General features: G+C 42.8%; 1 protein-coding gene across 1 annotated transcript in view; it reads left to right on the plus strand.

Annotated features, from left to right (window-relative positions):
* Positions 1-781: 781 nt before the first annotated feature.
* FFAR4 (free fatty acid receptor 4) overlaps positions 782-23,219 on the plus strand; it is a 41,428-nt gene continuing 18,990 nt past the window's right edge. Inside the window, exon 1 of the mRNA XM_066598826.1 lies at positions 782-1,406. Coding sequence (XP_066454923.1) covers positions 873-1,406 — 534 coding nt within the window. The 5' untranslated portion in view covers positions 782-872. The remainder of the gene's footprint in view (positions 1,407-23,219) is intronic.

Here is a 23,219-nt window from a genome sequence, read left to right on the forward strand (position 1 = left end):
GTGTGTGATGTGTGGGGATCATAATGGATGTACCCTGTAGTACAGCTGTGTGGCACATTGCACCACCAGAAACACTGGTACTATAATTTCCTAATAATTACTAGTTATTTTGATACAGGGGAGTCTACTGAAGCAGGGTTGTCCGGTAGCCAGACAACCCTTTTATTCTGGATTAATTCTATATAGAAATCGTAAAATCATGTTCAAAGGCTTAACTTGTCCATTAAAGGAATGGAACTTTACATAGTTAAAAACTAAAATCCGTATAATGGCACATGCCTAACAGAGCTCAAAATTGTCAATGCAGAGTTAATTTTATTTTAGTTAATTTGAATTTGTCCTTTTTTGGTAAATTTAGACCAATAGTCAAATACTTATCTAACAGGGAAAAAAGCTCAATCTACCACGCTGTTTACTCAGCGATGGCCAGATGCTGATACAGTGTCAGAACAGGAAACCGTATCTTTATATCGTCACTTGTGAATATAAGTACAAGCAATTTTATGAGAATGTTGCACTGTGTAAATATTGCACGTAAAAGGAGACAATGAAACGTAGCTATTATTTACTAATACAGGAGAAGGCATCATAAAACCACGACACCTTCATCTTTGCTTTAGTTGGGTGGATATTTACAAGAATACTGTGTAACTTAACTTCCTTGTTACAAATCACAGAAGGACTGGCTACACTGCAGGACTGTAGGACGGTGCCTGAGCTGCACCTCATCACTCCAGAGCTTCTACAGCTGCCTTCACCCACAGCGATGCCAACTGGACTTAGGGAATATCAGCAATTCTAAGGCCCCCTGACCATCACTGGATATACCTGCACTTCATGTATGATTGTGAGTTTGTAACCACTGCTTTACAATGGGCTACATGATTCTATCATGTCAGTCTGAAGAAAACTGCAACTTCACCTATTTTAATTTCTACTCTGAATTCGACAAAACCTTGGCAGTGAAAGTCTTCGAGACCACGTTCCTCTCAGTACTATTCATATTATCATGCTTTGTAAACATTTGTGCCATTGTCTTGCTAGTCAGAAAGAAGAAACTGGTAACTGCCAACTGCTTTGTACTGAACCTGTTTTGTTCGGACTTGTTGTTCATCAGCATGATACCTTTCATCTTAGTCATCCGATGGACGGAGGTTTGGGTCTTGGGTGATTTCTTCTGCCATCTGCTCTTCTTTGTCATCTGCCTCAGCGGCTGTGTCATCCTGATCTCCCTTTCTGCTGTGAGTCTGGAGAGGATGATCTGTATCATGAAGGTGTCCCAGGCTACCTCCTGTAATGTTAAAGTAGTGACAATAGGAATTTTGACCATCTGGGGTTTCTCAGTCATGACTGCCTTACCCATGTGTCTGTTCTTCAATGTAATGACTCAGAAAGTGAATAATGGGGTAAGTCACTTTTTAAGAATATTCCAATAAGCCCTAGGATAACTAAACAATGTTTGACCTTTTAAAATAAAATATTCACTAGTTAAATGGTTTCTCTTCACACATAGATATCGTAAGGTGTCTTTACATGGATAACTGTCATTGAAATGTATGAAGGACAGTTGTTCATTTGCTTCTACACAGGCTTATCTATTTGCAGAGATATCGTTCATAAAGGGGATCTCCATGCAAATTTGTGCACAAAGACTACTTTTGATCAATTGACAACTTTTTTTTTTTTCTGGTAACTTGAAACGACTCCTTAAGGCCCACTTAGACACAACGATTATCACTCAAAAAGCAGCGAACACAGACAGAGAGGGACAGTGCTCAGATGAGTCCCTTTAGTGATCAGCAGGGGTCTCGGCAGTGAGATCCCCACTGATCAAAACTTTTGACATGTCTTTGACATGTTAAAAGTTTCACAAAAGTGCAGTTACTCAAAAGTCAACTTTGTTAAAGAAAAAAATATTTGTTTCATAGTTTCCAAGAAACTGTCCACCAAATTGGCTGTCATTACATTTTCTTTAGGCCTCATGTTCATGGATAGGTCGGATTCCGCATGCGGGACCCCGCAGCGGAATCCCACCCTGCCCGCCGCCGAGGACACTATTTTACCTGTGCCAGTCTTCTGCGTCCTGACCCAGGATCTTCTTCACGATGGATGTGTGTGGGAGTGCTTTTTTTCTAACTTCTGTTTTTCTGTGGGATCCGCAGCTTGTCCGCAGTGTCAGCTGTGGGTGGGTTGCGGATTAGATGGCTTCCATTGACCTTAATGGGTCCACAAATCATTGACCAAAAGGTCCACAAGTCAAATATGCATACTTTAATGCATTTGCGGATGGCCCATGTATCCCTGTGGGTGGCTTCATTTGTAGATCTTCTGCGCGGATTCCGCAAATCAGATCCGCCCGTGGACTTCAGGCCTTAGAGGTTGTTGTCAAGACTCCAGTATAGCAAACTCGCTTGTTTTTACAGCAGTAACCAGTCAGCCTTACATTATAGGATTCTAGTATTGATAGGTGACAGCAGCTGTGCAAGTTACAACTGGAAACATGTAGGATATTATCAAAAGGTTTTCCAGTTTGGACAACCTGTACCTATATTAATGGTATTGTGCACCCAATTAGTAATGATTTCCCAATGAAGCTTTAGAGTGAATTCACATGCGGCAGACTTGTTGCAGGAATTCTGGGACTGTCCCTTGTAGCTGAATGGGGCTTGCAGAAGTCCATGTGCCTGCCGCTGAAACTACTCCATTCAGATGTATGGGATAGATATTCAGTCACAGGTATTTCTGCCCATTTACACAGCTGTATTTTCAGGCTGTGAACTGTCCATGTATTCCACAGACAGCACAGGAGCCCCATTCACATTAACCATTTGTCACTCAGACCATGGAAAAACATCTCTGCGTGTTCTATTCTCGTCCTTTTTCATGGATGAGAATATGACACGCAATGTTTAGGATTCATGTGCTGTGTTATGTGAGTTAGGCTTGAGTTTCTCAGGCACAACTCGATCATGGCCTTATAAACTCAGCCTTACCTGTTCACTTCAACCCTTTTATTGCATCCAACTACCCCTTTTTGTTTACAGCAGATAGCCTCCTTTAATCTAGCTATACTCGTAAGTATCATCTGGGACAGTAACATAGTATGTTAGGCTGAATAACACAATGTCCATCTAGTTCAGCCTGTTTCAACCACCACCCCCCTTGTTGGTCCAGAAGAAGGCAAAAAAAACCCCTAGTGAGCCAATTAACTCCTGTGAAGGAAAAAAATTGCTTCGGACTTCATAATGGCAGCCAAAGTAATCCCTGGATCAACATTTGAGATCAACCACCCGCTGGTCACCTAATGTCTATATCATGTAACCAATGATTTACAAATGATCTGACCATCGACATACCAGATAAAACAGGAGAATGGGCTGTGCAAAGCGACAAGTGATTGGCCAATCATGCATACACTTCTATTTTCAGCCAACAAATGCCATAAAAAAAATCTAGCCTGGCAGATCACATTATTGGCTGACAACTTACTGCTGGCTATTGTGAATAATTTCCAAAATATGATCGGCTAAAATGGTCAAAATTGTCAATTTCTGACAACACTTATCTTAAGAGCAGGTTGAATAAAACTTTTAACAACCTAAGGCCTCATGTCCACGGGGAAAAAAAGAATTAACATCCACAGCGGATTTTAACTCTTCTCACGCACGCGGATCCGCACCCCATAGGGATGCATTGACCACCCGCGGGTAGATAAATACCCGCGGATGGTCAATAAAAGTGAATAAAAAAAAATATGGAGCATGAAAAAAAATGGACCCTGCTCCATTTAGGTGCGGGTCTCCCACGGGGACGGCTCCCACAGGCTTCTATTAAAGCCTATGGAAGCCGTCCGGATTCCGCGGGAGACCTAAAATAAGAATAAACTTACCCGCAGCGGACCGTGCAGATCTTCTCTTCTTCGCGGCCAGATCTTCTTTCTTCGGCCCGGCGGATGTGCCCGGCGCATGCGCGTGGCACTCTGTCGGCGTGCCGAGCACATCCGCCAGCCGAATAAAGAAGATCCGGCCGTGAAGAGGAGAAGATCTGTACGGTCCGCTGCAGGTAAGTTTATTCTTATTTTCAGCCCTCATGTCCGCGGGGCAGGGGGGACCCGCTACGGATTCTCCATGGAGAATTCGTAGCGGGCCTGATTTTCCCCGTGGACATGAGGCCTAAGGGTATGTGCACATGGATGAGAAAGTTGCACCCGAAATTCTCAGGCGAAACTTGCGTTGGACCTCATTCGGACATCCCATTCTTTTTCTATCTGATGTGCCGAAAATTGGATAAAATTGTCCATCAGAATTAAAAAAATAAATAAATAAAGGCCCATACAGTCAAATGAATGGGCCCTATTTCTGTCTGTTGTTTTTTTTACAAATTGTTTGATCTTAAAATCGGACAAGAACAACCCAAAGCCTAGTTTGTTTGTTTTTTTTTCCTTTTCCCCCACTTTCCCCCCTTTTTTGTCCTTGGAAATGTTTTTTTAAGTACCTGTAGTTTGCAGACTTTGTGCAGTGTTGTAAACATGACCAAATACTGTTACATTTATATAGCTATGGTTTATGAGTACTGAAGACCCCTGCCCACAGCTTGCATTTAGCATGCCATGCACCATCAAAATGAATGGTGTGTCACTGGTTAAATGTCAAGTTAATGTTTGCAAGCATCCGGTTTGATTTTCATTATTTGACTACATCCTTGGAGCCAAACAACGATTATACTAGAATCACTGGGTCAGACATTCAAGAACTGACCTGCACCAGATGGACCGAACTGACTATAATGGGGTCTTCCTGGCTTCTGGCATGCTGCAGGGCATAGTGTGTGATTTTGTGCCAGATTTATGCCGGAGGCTCTCTGACGCAGATCTGAATAGGGTCAGTGTGATAGGAATACAGCTTTTTTTGTTGTCAGCTGTGTGCGATCATACACAGTGCCACAAACCTTGCTGGTGTTAGATGGGAATTTTTCTGCCCTCCATTGTAAGGCTCTGTTCACAACATGTTTTTTTGTCTCAGTTCAGGGGTCCTGTCAGAGTGTCCATTTAAAATCCATAAGTGGAATTTCTGGACAGCGCTTGTCTCAGCCATTATAGAAAACTATTGAAATGGAGACCAATAGATCTCTGTTTCGGCAGGTTTCTGTTCATTTGTGGCATTCTGTGCCAAAAAAACCCAAAAACGTGCAGTCTATCACGCTTTTGTTTCTGGCACCGAATGCCGCACAGGATAGAGAATAAATGTTGGATTGCTGAGGGTCCAACCACTAAGACCCACAGTGATCCTGAGATCTGTGCGCCCAGAATCCTCCATGAGAATGGTTCGGTGGTGCATATATGTGGCTTTCTGAAGACCCATTCCCTTTAATCTGTTTCATCCCGCTAAGAATAACTCTGCTGTAGGGAAAATGGGACTCTTCTCTCATGCTACTCCTTACATTCCCCCCATAGGACGATCCAAACTACTACAAATGCTTCTTACCAAATATGTTTTATCTGGGTTTTGCACTTAATACATTGTGGCCTAGGCAACATTTGGAGAATCCCAGTAAATGTACCTTTGCATAGTTGACACTGCTTTATCCTTCTGTAGTGACCGAGGCGCAGGGCACACCACTGAGGAGATGGCGGGGGTAGAGATGGTACTTGTCACAGTAGCTCTACCAACTCCTCCCCTGAGGGACGCTTGTGACCCTTTGCCAGGGCATTGACAGGCCTCTTCAGGCAAACACTGATGGTGCGGTTTACCTGTATAGGAAGTTGTCACGGGTGATTCCACCGTTTATTTCTCCCATTTGGATTTTACCACGGAGTAAGGAAGTTCAGACACACACACGGGTAAATTGTAGAACACACAGTTGCTGGAAACGGGCAGTAACCGGAACTTCACTTGAAGTTTTCCAACAGGTGAATTTACAGGCAGCTTGTTGGTAAATTACACACCAGTGCAGGAAACAATTGAGGTCAGGGAAGAGAACACAGGATGGAACCGGGCCCACAGTCCAAGTTATCTGTGCAGCACCACTCCTGGAAAACAGCACACTCCGGAGGAGGGAAAAAGAGACACTGCACTGCACACTCACACATTGTCTTCTAGACACTGCATGGCAGACTTCACTTCCTTACGTCTTAGTGAGATGAGGTCCTGGGCAGAAACCTTTCTTCCTCTTCCATTCTTCACTACATCTAGGTTGAAGGTACCTACATGTGGTTGGTACTCTCTCTCAGAAGAACCACCAAGACGAAAACTTGCACACATCTTGCAAGCGTATATATCATCCAACGTCACATGACAAGACAAAATTGTTACATTTCCAGACATAACCCAGACATTCATAGACATTAACCTCTCGCACGCTGCAGCTGTGCAATACACTACTGACAGGACAATTTACACAGTGCATCCACAGTGAGAATATGACATGTGAGACAAATACAAGACAGTTATGGTGGGGCCAGATACATAGAGTTTGGGCCACTACACTTCCAACATCACGGAGTAACAGTAGGATAATAAAAGTAGCATTTACCAGCAAATTAGGTTAAACTGAATATAGGCTATATACATAAAAAAAACTGAATATAGGCAAAGGTCGGCAATTCAGGATTGTCCAGACTCCCACATAACCAGTGTCTTTAGGTTTTATACAATGCTGGCATTCAATTCTGTCTTGAGAAAGGTTATTGGCTGAGCAGCATTGTGCATTTTGTAAGGAAAGTAGACCAATAAAATATGATCTTGAATGGAATTCTGCCAATTTTAAGACTTTGTCTTAGTTTCTTCTATATTGTATAGTTATTTTTCATACATTCATTTGTTGCTTGTATTATTGTTGCTAACTGAGCTTGCCAAGTTTTCTTCCTTTCCATAGATTTTCTTTCCTCTTTATCTACTTTTATAGACTAAGGCCCAATTGGGTTTTGGGGGGTTGTCCCACATCTAGCACTTTTGCTGCAGGAAGCAGACAAGTCAGTAGAATGTGCGGTGGTCCAGGATACCGGCTTAGTCCCATTCACTTCAATTGGATTCAGCCTGCAGTACCAACTCAGGCCACTGCTCAGTGTATGGAGCTGTCTGCTTCCTGCAGCAAAACCTCTAGAAGCCGGAAAACACCTTTTTAAGGTACCTTTTCTAGGGCTTCTACCCACTAACGTTTTTTCCAATGCTGCGTTTTTTTCAATAGGACTTTCTAATGTTAAAATCACATTGCACAAAAATCGCAAGTTTGTGCATTTGTGATTTTTGTGCGATGCGATTTTAACATTAGAAGGTCTAATTTAAAAAAAAAACCAGCAATATCGCAGTGTTAAAAAAAAACACTAGTGGGTGGAAGCCCTTTGATGGCGCAACAACAGACATTTGTTTTGCTATTAAACAGAGCGATGATTGCTAATTAGTTATTTGCCGACATATCCTTGGTAAGACGGATCTCCATGCAAATTCATTCGCAAGTATTTCAAATACAAACGACTGTGACTTTACACCAGATAGCCTTTTGATCAATCGGTGACTTTTTTTTTTTAATTGAGCTGAAGCGAATTGACTAGTGACTAGTGAGCGACTTATCACTCATTTACCCTTTTGGTGGCCGTGTTTACATGGAACGACTGACGTTTCCATTCATTCAGCTCTGCAATAATTTGTATCATAGTCGCCCTGTGTAAAGCCACCCGATGGGGCTCATTGACACGGGTGTATTTCTGCTCCATATTATACATGTATTTTGTATGCACATAATACAAAATGCTGAATCCCCATTGATTTGCATTGGAGTATTAAGACCTGTGCTTTTCATGCACGTTAAAAAAATACTTGCAGAATTGAAAATAAAACCTTCCTGTAATTCCGCATCAAAATCTGCAGTTAGTCCTGTGGATTTGTGGATTTTGGTGTGGAATTCTGCAGCTACCGATTTGGCTGCGTCCTGTGGTGTAAGTCCGTCCCATGTGAAAGGTCCCTCAGGGATTGTAGGGGCTTGATTGTGTAAGCTTGTATAACTGATTGCAATAGCGACAGTTTGGGTGGTCACAGGCCTCCCCGGAACCTTGAGTGGTTGCTCCAGTCGCCCCTATTATAATCAGACATTGCCGATATTTATGTCAGGGCTGTGCTTTAGATTTCCAATAACCTAATAGCGTATTTGTTATACATGGCTTGTGTTCTCATTTCGGCATATTTTGTTTTGCATTTTGGTAAAATATCTAATTACCTGTTCAGTCCAGTAAATAAACAGCTGCTCCTTATACAAATCTATTCCGACCATCAGTTAAAAAGCCATTTATACTTGTATTTGCATACATATGACTTTCAAATGTCCTTGCTATGTACTTGAAACCATAATGCTGCTGAACTCCATAGTGACAAGCCTATTTGTTTGGTTTAAGGAACAAATTGCTTCATCATCTATCCCAGCATGCGGCAGGCATGGATCTTCTGCTTTCAGACTCAGGGTTAGAATAGAGGCCTTAAGGACGAGCTGGGATCCTCCCTTTGTGGGTGTAATCAGAGGATTATGGATAGTTCCTAGGAACCTCCATCTTCCTGGTTAGGTAAGGCAACACATTCCCCAGTGGTTAGCTCAAGTTTTTGGGATGAAGGAAGAGGCCATATCGTTGACGGTATGGGGGAGGAGCTGGGTAGCATGATGAATCGGCCGCAGAAGGGGAGGACTGTTAGTGAAATAAATACAGCTCCATGTTCTCTCCTATGTGTAGCCATTTTGTGAGCAAGTAGCCATCTTTTGTGTCAATTATTTTGTACTTTTCCTTTTGCAAAATTTGCTAAAATGTATTGAAGAATAAGAAAAGACCTCGATGATTAGAACATTCCAAGGCCCTAGATTGAATGTCTCGGGTCATTGCGCCCTGTTCTCCTGTCTCTCTTTAAACAATTATTGTATTCTGACAAGTTAATCATGTAGGATTCTACTGTGTCTGCGCTGCTTTTCCTTCAGCAATTCAGATGTTAAATTCCTTATCTTGCATGTTTATGTTTCTTTGACCAATGGTAATAAATGAATTATAATAGATTTGAATTATTGTAATTAGATCATGTGCCTATATATAAGCTGCTATCTGTCAGTCATTAAACAGATTACTTTGGATCACATCCCATACTGTGTGATTTAATGTTAGTCTCCTGAGCTCAGCTTACCTCTAGTAATTGAATTTGGACCCCAATAGCATATTATATAGCGAATATTGTTTTGCACTAACACTATTTTCATCGTCGCATTGCAAGAGTCAAAACTTGCTGACATGTCTGTATGAGGGCTTGTTTTTTTGGGACAAGTATTTTTTTTAAATAGTACCACTCGGGGGTACATATAATGTGTTTGTATAACCTTTATTACATTTTTTTGAGGGGGGAGATAGAAAAAACCCTCATTCTGCCATTGTTTTTTGGTTTTGTTTTTACGGCGTTCACCATTCAATGAAAATAAAAAGATAACTTTCTTATCTGGATCAGCACAATTAGGCTGGGGTCACACGGAACGGAATTGATGCGGAATTTCCAGGCGCATTGTCTGCACGGCAATTCCACACGCAGCTCCTAATCCCAGGATTAGCCAGCAAAGTGGACGAGATTTTGCAAAAATCTCTTCCACACACTGCAGCCAGACAGTGCGGAAATAGCCATGCGGCGTGGAAAACGATGCAGCATGTCAATTCTTTTTTTTTTTCCGCAGCAACCTCTCCTCTCTATGGGGAGAGATGGCCGCAGCGGAAATGCAGGTGGCGAAGCAGCTTCAAAACCCGCAGCTGTGCTGTTCCAGCAGAATTCTTGCAGTTTTTTGGTGTGGCCAATCCACGAGAATTCCGCTGAAAATCCATCCTGTGTGAACCCAGCCTTACTGCGATACCAAGTTATATAGATATTTTTATTTTTTGCTGCTTTTCACAATGAAAACACATCTTTAAAAAAAAGCAATAAGATATTTGTCGCCACATTCTAAGAATCACAGTATCATTATTTTTCGAATAACAAAGTTGTGTGGCGTTTTCTTTTTTACAGGAAGAGTTGTAGGTTTTATTGGTACCATTTTGGGAAATGTGACTTTTGGATTGTTTTTTATTGCCAACCAAAGAAAAATAGCAATTCTGAGGTTAGCTTTTAAAGATGTTTATTAAGCGAGATAAATAACAAGAAAAGTAATTGGTTCATTATAAATGCGGTAATACCTATTATGTGCTGCTTTTAAAAAACATTTATTCAGTATTTTATGCACTTAAAAAGGGTTTTTGTGGGAAAAATTTGTATTTTTTTTACTTTAAAGTTTTTACTGAATTTTTTACGATATTTTTTTAATCCCTCAAGGGGACTTGAAGATGCAACAGTTCGATCCCTGGAATAGTAAACGGTGTTACTTATGTAGTGTATTCTTCTAAGCCTATGACAGCAACCTATTAGACTCTTCGGGAGGCGGGGTCTAATAGGCTCAGTTACATGGCAGACATAGCGGTCTTTTTCAGGCTTCCAGCTGCCATGGGAACCCATTTGATACCTTGGAATCACACTGCAGATTGCCGATGGGTGACAGAAAGATCCCCCTCTCTCTGTTATTTACTTACATGCTGCAGTTGCTATTGATTGTGACATGTGAGGGGTCATGCTCCATTTGGTGTTTGACACTGAAAACGGTAAGTAAGCTGAATGAAACCGATGTGAACTATTGAAATAATAATTAAAAAATAATAATTTAATTAAAAATTTACAACAGTTCAGAGGTTTTAAGTTGCTGACTTACTGTTTTCAATAGCAAACATGCAATGGAGCATGTGTGTGATGTAATTTTTTGCACACCTCTGTATATATTACTTCTGTATAGACCTCTATACAGTAATACTAGGTTTAACACTGATAAATGTAAAGTTCTGCACAAGGGTAGGGAAAATACATGTTGCCATTACATGCTTACTGGGTAACACTGACATGGAAAAGGACTTGGGGATTTTAATTAACTGTAAGCTTAACTGGAGCAACTAATGTCAGGCAGCTGCTGCCAAGGCAAAGAGGAATCATGGGGTGCATCAAAAAAGGTTTAGGGGCACATGATGAGAACATTGTTCTTCCTCTTTACAAGTCATTGGTCAAACCACACATGGAATATTGTGGACAGTTTTGGGCACTGGTACTCAGGAAGGACATTTCAGAGCTTGAGCGGGTACAAAGGTGGGCAACTAAAGTAATAAATGGAATGGGCGGACTACACTACCCATAGAGGTTATCAAAATTGGGGTTATTTAGTTTAGAAAAAAGACGGCTGAGGAACAACCTAATAAATATGTATAAGTATATCAGGGGACAATACAGAGATCTCTCCCATCATCTGTTTATACACAAAGGAACAATAAATGGGAAAAAAAACTAAATCTGGCAAAATGATATCACCGTAGACAACAGAGTATGCTGCAACTCATGAGTGTGGCAGCAACTCCAATTCATCAATGCTCAAAGGTTTGTGGACACATTCAAGTTCAGATCATTAAATGATAATGTCAAAAAACATGAGTTAACCATAGAATGAGTGTTGATGCCTGATGAAGGGTAGACTAAGTAGAAATTGCTGATCTGGGATTTTCACACAGAACAGTCCAGAGAGTTCATGGAGAACATTGAGCAAAACAACAACTATCCAGCGAGTTCCAGTTCTGTACATGATAACATCCTCAAAGTGAAACTAGACTGTTTCAAGCTGACAGAAAGAGAAATAGAAAAATGTGCTTTAAAATGCGCCTCGCTAGCAATTTAAAAATGCTTTTATAGTTAAATAAAAGGTGGACTTCCCCGGTGCCAGAAGGGTTAATCCGATGGTAAAGGAATCAACCCCTCTGCACCTGTTGTCCACGTTTGCCTTCAGCAGGTTTCTTGCTTCTCCATGTTTCCTTTTTGGAGCGGCGTCCGGGGATATCCTTTCACCGTGTTTGTTAGCACGGTCTGGCTGGGTAACGGAGTATAAAAATAGAAATAAAAACTATCCCGCGCCTTGGCAGAAAACCAATGCATTCCATGAGAGCTCCGTGGATAAACAAAGGATAAATAAATCGCCCTAATTGAAGGGAAAAAAAAAAAAAAAAACACGCCCATGGTTGATTGGGAAGTGAGCCCCACATACATGTTATCCCACACTATATAAGGCAGCATATATGACAATGTCTGTATGAACTTGAAAAAGACACAAATTGTGTCGAAACGCGTTGTTTTACAAGAATAAAAAAGATTGGTTTTCTGCCAAGGCGCGGGATAGTTTTTATTTCTATTTTTATACTCCATTACCAAGCTGACAGAAAGGTGACAGCAGTACATCCACACAGGGCAGCAAATCTGTATGACATTGGTGCAGATGCATCTCATTTTTTCCTCTCACCCGTGCAGGGCTTGGCCCAGTTCCCCACTGATCTCACTTATCCTGCAGCAATGATCCCTCGCCCAATGCAGCTACACAGCCTGATACACCGGTAGAAACCTCATTATTGGTGACCAGGATGTAGAGACTGGTGGGGGACCAGGCAAGTCTCTGCACAGGAGAACTGGAGTGTTCTACTCTTTTTTGTACATGAGGAGAGACCTTTCACTCTAAATGATGGCGGTGGGGAGAAGTCAGCACAGCCCACCTCCATGACTCGGAGCTCAGCTCCAAGCCAAACTTCAAAGTGTGTTTATTCTGAAACGCTGCAATGTTTCAGAATTAAACATACACATGGCCAATGAGCATACCTGTCCCAGGTCTGAAGCTGGTGACAGAATCCCTGCAATGAACTGATGGTCAGTTCTGCAATCTGAATCAGTGGCTAGAAATATAAAACATATTTAGACAATGCAAGGGGATGCATATTTTGAGAGACCAGGCAACTCCAGGATCTGTAACCTTGTTCGTCCTAGCCTCTGGGAAACCAGGACTAAGGACAGGAAGGTTTTAAATCTTCTGTATTTCTGTATTTTTCTCTCCTTTTTTTTTGTAAGCACTGCATGTTTTTGTATTAAAGCTTAAAACCTTAATAAGCTTTGTCCCTGTTGTTCCAAACCTATAACCTTTGATAGTGTTAACCCTTTGATTTCTGGAGAGCAAGGAGTGATGGTATTAGATATTCTGACACTTACCAAGGGTGGCGGTACTGAGTATTTTGATGTGTACAGGCTGTGTTGAGGTGTGATCTATGCTCAGTTCACAACTTTATGAAAAGGTGAGCACAAGATTGAATGAAATAGATTAATCTATTACAGTCACAACCATGTAATATGCCTGGAAAGTCAGTATGTGACAGTCGTAATATGGCTTGAGTCCTGGGATGTATTCTACCTTGTGTGTCTAGGTTACTATAGGTGTCAGGGCATCATGTAAATGCCACAACATATTTGAGTATTGTTATTGACTCTGTGAATCCCTTTGTTACCACAGTCCATCTAATGGCTACTTCCAATAGATACGTCTGTGTGACAACACACACACAATCTTTAGCTGATTCTACAAACTTGACAATAAGTGAAGTCACTGAGTTTCCATCTAAAAAATGCACATGGAACAAAGTAGAACATGGCATTCAAGGTGTCCATGCATCATCAGGAAGTGTTGGTCATGCAGCTGTTTCCCCTGCCTCCCCCACACACATGAACTTGGAGCTTAGCCCTAATCCTTCTCCCCTCATACCCTCCACAACATCACCTGTCAGGAAATTTGAGTTACTACCATACACATTAGAGAGTTGTCTGGTCCAACTCCTTATTGGCTGCTTTGGACGACTAAACCCTAATGTGGGCCTTAAAGGGGTTTTCCAGGATCGTTTGGGGTATGCCACTTAGAACCCCCACTGATCAGCTGTTTGTTGAGATTACTGCACTCGTGAGCACCGCAGCCTTTTTAAAGCATATGGCGACACTTCATTAGTTACATAGCCTGAAAGCAGCTCAGCCTTATTAAAGTTAATAGGACTGAGCTGTGATACCAGGCACAGCCGCTACACAGTGTATCACGCAGTGCCTAGTTTGCAGTGAAGAAGTTGTGGTATTCACCCAAACCATTGCTCCTTGAATCACTTGATCGGAGTGAGGTTAGAGCGACAGACCCCCACCATCATATATTTACGACCTATCCTAAGGATAGGTCATCAATATTAAAGTACCGGAAACCCCCTTTAACAGCATGAATGCACAGCCAAAACATCTGCATCAACTATGTGATGTTATGTCTATACGAACCAGAACCTGCTGGGGATATTCCAGCACCCTGTTAAATCCATATCATGAAGAATTTGGGCAGTTCTGGGGGGCAAGGGGCCCCCCATGCTCTAGAGATTTGCATTTTATTGACAAGTTGCCAAGTGTAGAACTACATATTGAGTAATAAATTGTCAAGACAAATTAGAATAGATTGATATATGGAAGGTAAATGAGCCTTGAAAAGCGTGTATAAGGAAATGGACCACAAACCAACAGAGTGAAATGATGTGTGAAGGAAACAGGATGCGAAACTGTAGGATTTGGAGAAATGCAAACACAACAACAGATCAGAGACTTATGCAAACAAGTACATGGTCAAGTGCATGCTTATACTATGCCACGTGACTCAGTAGAGATGAATAATGCCATTATTTGACAGAATATTTTCTTCTGTCTGTATTGATAGCTGAATTTGCCTGGGCTTCGGCACCTTTTGTTTATTTCCACCTTCATTACAACTGCGGTCACCCCTTTCCTATCAATGACTATGAAAGAAAAGTGGGATCGAGGAGCAGCAGGTCCGCACTTCCAGTAGAAAGGAGCTGTGTCTGTGGAGTCTGTCTCCATTAGATTTGTCATCGAAGTACAGAATATTGAAGGGAATCTATTGTCACTTTTGACCCCCCCAAACCGCTAGCCCCACTGCATAGGTGATGTTTTTAGATTAAATGTGTTAATTTGTACCTTTTCTCTTGGTCAGATATGTCATGACGTGACTAGCTTTTCAGCAATATGATTTGGTGATACTCTGTCACAAGATCTTTATCTTCTTTGTCCCTATTGTGGCCACCCAGTGGTTGTGTTGCAAACTGTAGATTTTGCTAGCCTGCGATGATGTTGTGTTCAATTGGTTTCACAAGATTTTGCAGTCCCTAAACGGGTTGGCTAGTTTAGTTAGTTTTTTGCAGCAGTCAGTGTAAATGACATTTGTATTTCACTTGCTCAACAGCTACATATCCTTTCAGGCCCTGTTATGTATTTTTCAGAAATCTAACTCCCACTCGGTAGGCTTCCTGGATGGTTCACATGGCGCACCTGTCCATAAAATGGCAGCCTATGGCAATCAACATATCATTATGCCTCCTCCACTGATACACAGCATGGCTGCGCCAGACTTTGAGCACATTGTGTATCTTTGGAGGAAGGATGATGACCCGTTGGTCACATGCCCTCCATAGGCTGCCATTTTATGGCCGGTAGCACCATCCAGGATGCCTGTCGAGCAGAGGCATGACTTCTTGAAAATCTAGAATGGGGCCTGACAGGAAATACTTTTCAGCTTGTGTTATACATACGTCAGTCACACTAATTGCTAGAAAATAGTAAGAAACTGTTAACCAGCTTAGAGCTAACATAAGAGTGGACACATTGATGTGTTGCTAATCTAAATGGGAGCTTAACTGAGAAAATAAAGTTTTAATCCATCATGCGGAGTATACTAATTAGATACCAATTTTTCCAGGGCCCATAGATGTAAATCCTCTATCGCTGTTGAGTGAAGTGATGACTCTAGAGGTCTTCTACGTCATATGTGTCCACAGGGTAACACAATTACCCAGAAAACTTATCCGAAGCAGGGTAATTTAGTTTATATATATCAGGGGACAATGCAGGGATCTCTCTCATCATCTATTTATTCCCAGGACTATAACAAGGGAGCGCCTTCAAAGTCTAGAGGAAAGAAAAGAAGGTTCCTACACTAATATAGAGGGGGGTATTTTACCTTAAGAGCAGTAAGACTATGGAGCTCTCTACCTGAGAACATGATGATGGTGAACTCACTAAAAGAGTTCAAGGCGGGGAGTCAACGTTTTTCTTGAGCAGAACCATATGAGAAGTTACATTTATTAGGTTTCTGGAGAAGGGTCGGTGATTGCCAGATTTGAAGTCCGGAAATAATATTTTCACCTCCCTCCAATATACGGATACTCTTTCTGATCTGTTCTTCTTTTGCTCAGTTAAGATGCTCATTTTACGTATAGGAACTTACACTATCCTACCAAAAGTAATTGGATATCTGAGCAAGAATCAAAAGTAGTATTTACTTCCACACGTTAATACTTAGCGGGCTTCCTTTGGCCCTAATACCATTGGATACTTTCTATGACATACTTTCTACTAACGTCTGATATACTTCATCTGGTAATTCCCTTCATTCATCCTGCAAACTTCTGTCAAGTTTTTTCAAAGATGATGCATCAGCCTGTCTCCACTGGTGCAAGGAGCATCATTATTGGACAGTTGAGCAATTGAAGAAGGTTCTATGGAGTGACAAATTGGACTATTCAATCTTCAAATCAAATGGAAATACCTGGCTGTGGCCTGGGGAATGCTTTTTGCCTAAGTTGTGCCAACAGTTAAGTACAGCAGAAGTTCTGTTATGCTCTGGGGGTGTTTTACCTGGCATGGTCTCAGTCCGTTTGTTGTATTGACAAGAACCATAAACACATAGGTGTACCTTGTCATTCTAGAAAATAATGTGGTGCCAACAATGTGACAATACTCTGAGAATGGTTAGCAATACTTCCTACAAGACAAATCCAACGCTGTATTACATTGGTTTGAGGATTTGGATGTTCCACGATTGGACTGGCCTACATTGAATCCCGACCTGAACCCTACAGAACATCTTTTGGATGAACTGGAATGTTGGGTCAGAAAATATGAACAACATCCATCTTCTTTGAGGGAACTTGCCAGACGTTTGCAGGAGGAATGGAGGGAAATAGCAGCTGAAGTGTATGTAGCATAATTAGAAAGTATACCATTATGGGTATCTGATGTCATTAGGGCCAAATGAGGTCCCACTAAGTAATAACATGGAAATAAATACTACAAGCTCAGGTGTACAATTACTTTTAGTAGGATAGTGCATCATTGTGGATAGCTGACAAGTTTCAGTGTTGGCCTTATGTGATACTGTTACAGTAAAGGGATTATTTGGAGGCCAAATTCCATTGCACCAACAAAAATTGCAATATTGCCCACATTATTCTGCTTAGCATTACAAGCCTACAATAAAATGTGATGTTGTCCATCACTTATCTATACCAACAAACATGAGACTTTCCAGTAAATATTTTTGTCCATTTCATTGCACAGTGCTGTCATACGAATGTTAATTTTCATGATAAACTCACTAACATTGCAGAAAGAGTTAAAGGGGTTGTCCCGCGCCGAAACGTCTTTTTTTTTTTTTAACCCCCCCCCCCCCCCCCCCCCGTTCGGCGCGAGACAACCCCGATGCAGGGGTTAAAAAAACACACCGGGTAGTACTTACCCGAATCCCGGCGGTCCGGCGTCTTCATACTCACCTGCTGAAGATGGCCGCCGGGATCCTGTCTCTCTGTGGACCGCAGGGCTTCTGTGCGGTCCATTGCCAATTCCAGCCTCCTGATTGGCTGGAATCGGCACGTGACGGGGCGGAGCTACATGGAGCCGGCATTCTGCACGAGCGGCCCCATTGAAGACAGCAGAAGACCCGGACTGCGCAAGCGCGGCTAATTTGGCCATTAGAGGCCGAAAGTTAGTCGGCACCATGGAGACGAGGACGCCAGCAACGGAGCAGGTAAGTATAAAACTTTTGATAACTTCTGTATGGCTCATAATTAATGCACAATGTATATTACAAAGTGCATTAATATGGCCATACAGAAGTGTATAGACCCACTTGCTGCCGCGGGACAACCCCTTTAAACACTGTGGTATTTGATGCAGCTTAGATTATGAGCATGTTGGCTACCAGGAAACCAGACATTCACTGATAGCATCATGCACTAAACTTTGGAGCCAAGTCACACACAGCTTGGGGGTTCTCCTTTTCAATATGTCTGTTTGCTTTGTAAGACGTTGCACTCCCGGTACACATATTAGGTACACATATTACATTATAAATCCATTTACTGATGCACAAGTTGTCTATAGTGACTCATAAGGAATAGGTTTACTTTAGGTTTATTTCCCTTACACATTCATCACACAGATCTTTAGATTTCACAATAGCAGGCATTACCTCCATGCTGGCAGAGATGGACTGTGTCCCAGGCCCTTGTATCTACTAATCAGTTCTCTTTTACATAGTCTGATAAAATCTACTATATAAATCAATTGAAAGGTCACCGCACATGGGAAAAGATCATAAAGCAAGTGAATAAACACTTCCCTTCTTACATAGATTGTCATATTTGCTAAATTAGACATTAAAATGGCAGAGGACGGCATTAGTCAGTTAGAGAGATATGGTGTAGTTGGTGAAGGTAAACTTTGAACTGAAGAAGCTGCTGAACATCTCCAACAGTGCATCTGGTGGGAAAGAAGTGCTTGAAAAAAATCTCCTGCCATACATTGAATGTCCACTTTAGCAGAATGTTGGAACTCTGTTGCCTTTAAGAACCACAACAATTTGTCATGATGTATATCCACAGATATCAGAAGACGTGGAACCATTACTCCACCAGCCTGAACATTTGTCATCTGGCAAGAAGGGTCCCTCAATTTAAACTGTCTGCACCAAATTCTGCCCCTCCCACCAGCAAGGTGCAACAGAAATCTGGATTAATCTGACCCAGCAATATTTTTCCACTGCTCAGTGATGCAATTTTTGTGCTTTTTTGCCCTCTGGAGTCTGTCTGTTTCTCTTAGACAGTAATGGTGTTAGAATTGGTCGTCCGCTGTTATAGCCGATATGTGCTAAGGAATGATAAGTATGTGTTCAGACACTGTGGTTGGAACACAACTGTTGTACAGTATTTGGCTGCAATTTCCTTGATTGTGTTTCAGTTTCTGTACACAATTTTAATTACGTAACACAGTTTTTCTCACTGGGTATCTAGTTTGCCAGTTCAGTGATTGTTTTTCAGCCATACTTTGCATACAATGTGAAAAGGTTCAGCTCTAGCCTGCTTGTTGAAATCCAGTTGTTTCTTGCGAGCCTCTTCCATTCTTGTTTCCACTATTTCTTATGCATCGGTCAGACATTTTTGGTGGTCGCTCACCCAATTAGTAGTAGGCAAGGGGTTGATTTAATCCGTCACTGTTACACCCAAAGCAAGATCGACAGGTAGTTTACCTTGGCATCCAAACATTAGGTAGTATGGTGTGTGGCCAGTTGAGCAGTGCACAGTGTTGTTGTATACATAGATAAGTTCTAGCAGCAGACTTGGCCATTCAGCCTTCTTGTAGTGAGGTATAGTCCTCAGAAAGTGCAGGATTGTTTGATTCATTTTCTCACAAAGTCCCTTGCTTTATGAGTGATAGGCTGTAGTTCTGAGTTTCTGACAATTAAAGAAAGCATACAGTTCATAAAAGAGTTAAGACTCAAAGGTAGAACCTCTATCCATCAAAATCTTCTTCTCTGAACAGCCAAAGGGTAACAAGAAATTCTTCCAGAGCACTGCAGGTGTAGTTTTGGCAGTCAGATCTTTCAGGTGGATGGCCAGAAATTTAGTGCAGTGATCAATGATGATTAGGACGTAGGTATAATCAGTTCTGCTGGGTTCCACTTTAAGATGGTCAGGGGCCACTATTTCCAGTGCGCATTGGCTCACTGTGGAATTAAGTTGAGCCTTCTGGCCAGCTTTCTCTTTACGCTTAGCTTCACAGATGGGGCGTTCTTGACACCACTTTTCTATGTCTACTCTCATAACGATCCAATAAAATCTGCGTTGGAAAGTAGGTTCTGTCTTCTGGACACTGAAATGTCCTGACTAGTCATGATAGGCGGTGAGGACCATACTTGCATCTCTCCATGGGATGTCAATTTGATGGACGCGATTGCCTGTAATGGGGTCTAAGGTGTTGCGATGCAGATCTTTCCGTATAAAGAGTTGCTTCCATTTTCTCTATAGATGACTTAATTCTGGATCTGCGTTGTCTTGACAGATCCTCCCAGGAACTTCTCCGCTGGTTATGAACTCTTGCAGTTCTCCAATAATTCTACTTTCAGTAGAAGCTAGATCCCTTGCCCTTCCTCCAAAGGTAGTCCTGCACTTACTTCTTGTAGCTGTGAGGTGGAGGTTTTCCATGCATTGGTACTGGTTGCATTGTGTTGAGCAAAGCAAGCATAGAAGGTAAGCATCTCAACATCTTCCTAGAGAACTTCCTCTGGTGATGGATCTATTGCTCTTGGCAAGAGGATCTTCCCAGCATGATATTTGACCATGAAGTCATAGTTGGCAAGTCTTAAGGCCACTTCTGTTCTAGAGCTGCTAGACAAGCTTTATTCAAATGAGCAAAAGGGTTGTTATTGGTGTAGACTACAAATGAGGTGGCAGCCAGAGAGTCCTTGAATATTTCTGTCACGACTAGAGATGAGCGAGCACCAAAATGCTCGGGTGCTCGTTACTCGGGATGAAAATTTCACGATGCTCGAGGGTTCGTTTCGAATAACGAACCCCATTGAAGTCAATGGATGGCCCGAGCATTTTTGTATATCGCCGATGCTCGCTAAGGTTTCCATTTGTGAAAATCTGGGCAATTCAAGAAAGTGATGGGAACGACACAGCATCGGATAGGGCAGGCGAGGGGCTACATGTTGGGCTGCATCTCAAGTTCCCAGGTCCCACTATTAAGCCACAATAGCGGCAAGAGTGGGCCCCCTCCCAACAATTTTTACTTCTGAAAAGCCCTCATTAGCAATGCACACCTTAGCTAAGCACCACACTACCTCCAACAAAGCACAATCACTGCCTGCATGACACTCCACTGCCAGTTCTCCTGGGTTAAATGCTTCCCCCCCCCCCCCCCCCGCACGACCCAGTGTCCACAGCACACACCAAAGTGTCCCTGCGCAGCCTTCAGCTGCCCTCATGCCACACCACCCTCATGTCTATTTATAAGTGCGTCTGCCATGAGGAGGAACCGCAGGCACACACTGCAGAGGGTTGGCACGGCTAGGCAGCGACCCTCTTTAAAAGGGGCGGGGTGATAGCCCGCAATGCTGTACAGAAGCAATGAGAAATCCAATCCTGTGCCACCTCCATCAGGAGCTGCACACGTCGGCATAGCAATGGTGAACCTATGTGCCACACACTATTCATTCTGTCAAGGTGTCTGCATGCCCCAGTCAGACTGCGTTTTTTTTATAAATAGTCACAGGCAGGTACAACTCCGCAATGGGAATTCCGTGTGCACCCACAGCATGGGTGGCTCCCTGGAACCCACCGGCGGTACATAAATATATCCCATTGCATTGCCCATCACAGCTGAGGTAATGTCATGTTTAATGCAGGTGGGCTTCGGCCCACACTGCATGCCCCAGTCAGACTGGGGTTCTTTAGAAGTGGACACATGCAGTTACAACTCCGTGTGGATCGACAGCATGGGTGGGTGCCAGGAAGCCACCGGCGGTACATAAATACATCCCATTGCAGTGCCCAGCACAGCTGAGGTAATGTCATGTTTAATGCAGGTGGGCTTCGGCCCACACTGCATGCCCCATCAGACTGGGGTTCTTTAGAAGTGGACACATGCAGTTACAACTCCGTGTGGACCGACAGCATGGGTGGGTGCTAGGAAGCCACCAGCGGTACATAAATATATCCCATTGCATTGCCCTGCATAGCTAAGGTAACGTCAGATAAAATACAGGTGGGCTTCAGCCCACACTGCATGCCCCAGTCAGACTGGGGTTCTTTAGAAGTGGACACATGCAGTTACAACTCCGTGTGGACCCATGGCATGGGTGGCTCCCAGGAACCCACCGGCGGTACATAAATATATCCCATTGCAGTGCCCTGCACAGCTGAAGTAACGTCAGATAAAATACAGGTGGGCTTCGGCCCACACTGCATGCCCCAGTCAGACTGGGGTTCTTTAGAAGTGGTCACATGCAGTTACAACTCCGTGTGGACCAACAGCATGGGTGGGTGCCAGGAAGCCACCGGCGGTACATAAATATATCCCATTGCATTGCCCTGCACAGCTGAGGTAACATCAGATAAAATACAGGTGGGCTTTGGCCCACACTGCATGCCCCAGTCAGACTGGGGTTCTTTAAAAGTGGACACATGCAGTTACAACTCCGTGTGGACCGACAGCATGGGTGGGTGCCAGGAAGCCACCGGCGGTACATAAATATATCCCATTGCATTGCCCTGCACAGCTGAGGTAACGTCAGATAAAATACAGGTGGGCTTCGGCCCACACTGCATGCCCCAGTCAGACCGGGGTTTTTAATACATAGACACAGGCAGGTACAACTCCCTAATGTGAGGTTCGTGTGGACCGACAGCATGGGTGGCTCCCTGGAACCCACTGGCGGTACAAAAATATATCCCATTGCAGTGCCCTGGACAGCAGAGCTAACGTCTGATTAAATACAGGTGGGCTTCGGCCCAAACTGCATGCCCCAGTCAGGCTCGAGTTTTTTATAAGTATACACAGGCACGTACATCTCCCTAATGGGAAGTCCATGTGGACCGACAGCATGGGTGGGTCCCAGGAAGCCACCGGCGGTACATAAATATATCCCATTGCAGTGCCCAGCACAGCTGATGTAACGTCAGCTTTAATGCAGGTGGGCAAAAAATTAATTGGATTACACTGTAGGCGAGGGCCCAAAGAAATTGGTGTACCAACAGTACTAATGTACCTCAGAAAAATTGCCCATGCCCAACCAAGAGGGCAGGTGAAACCCATTAATCGCTTTGGTTAATGTGGCTTAATTTGTAACTAGGCCTGGAGGCAGCCCAGTTAAAATAAAAATTGGTTCAGGTGCAAGTTTCAATGCTTTAATGAGCATTGAAACGTATAAAAATTATTTACAAAAATTATATGACTGAGCCTTATGGGCCTAAGAAAAATTGCCCGTTCGGCGTGATTACGTGAGGTTTCAGGAGGAGGAGCAGGAGGAGGAGGATGAATAGAATACACAGATTGATGAAGCTAAAAGGTCCCCGTTTTTGATGGTGATAGAGAACGATGCTTCCATCCGCGGGTGCAGCCTACGTATTGTTTAGGTATCGCTGCTGTCCACTGGTGAAGAAGAGAAGTCTGGGGAAA

This window comes from Eleutherodactylus coqui, chromosome 4, assembly GCF_035609145.1.
Source record: "Eleutherodactylus coqui strain aEleCoq1 chromosome 4, aEleCoq1.hap1, whole genome shotgun sequence".
NCBI lineage: Eukaryota > Metazoa > Chordata > Amphibia > Anura > Eleutherodactylidae > Eleutherodactylus > Eleutherodactylus coqui.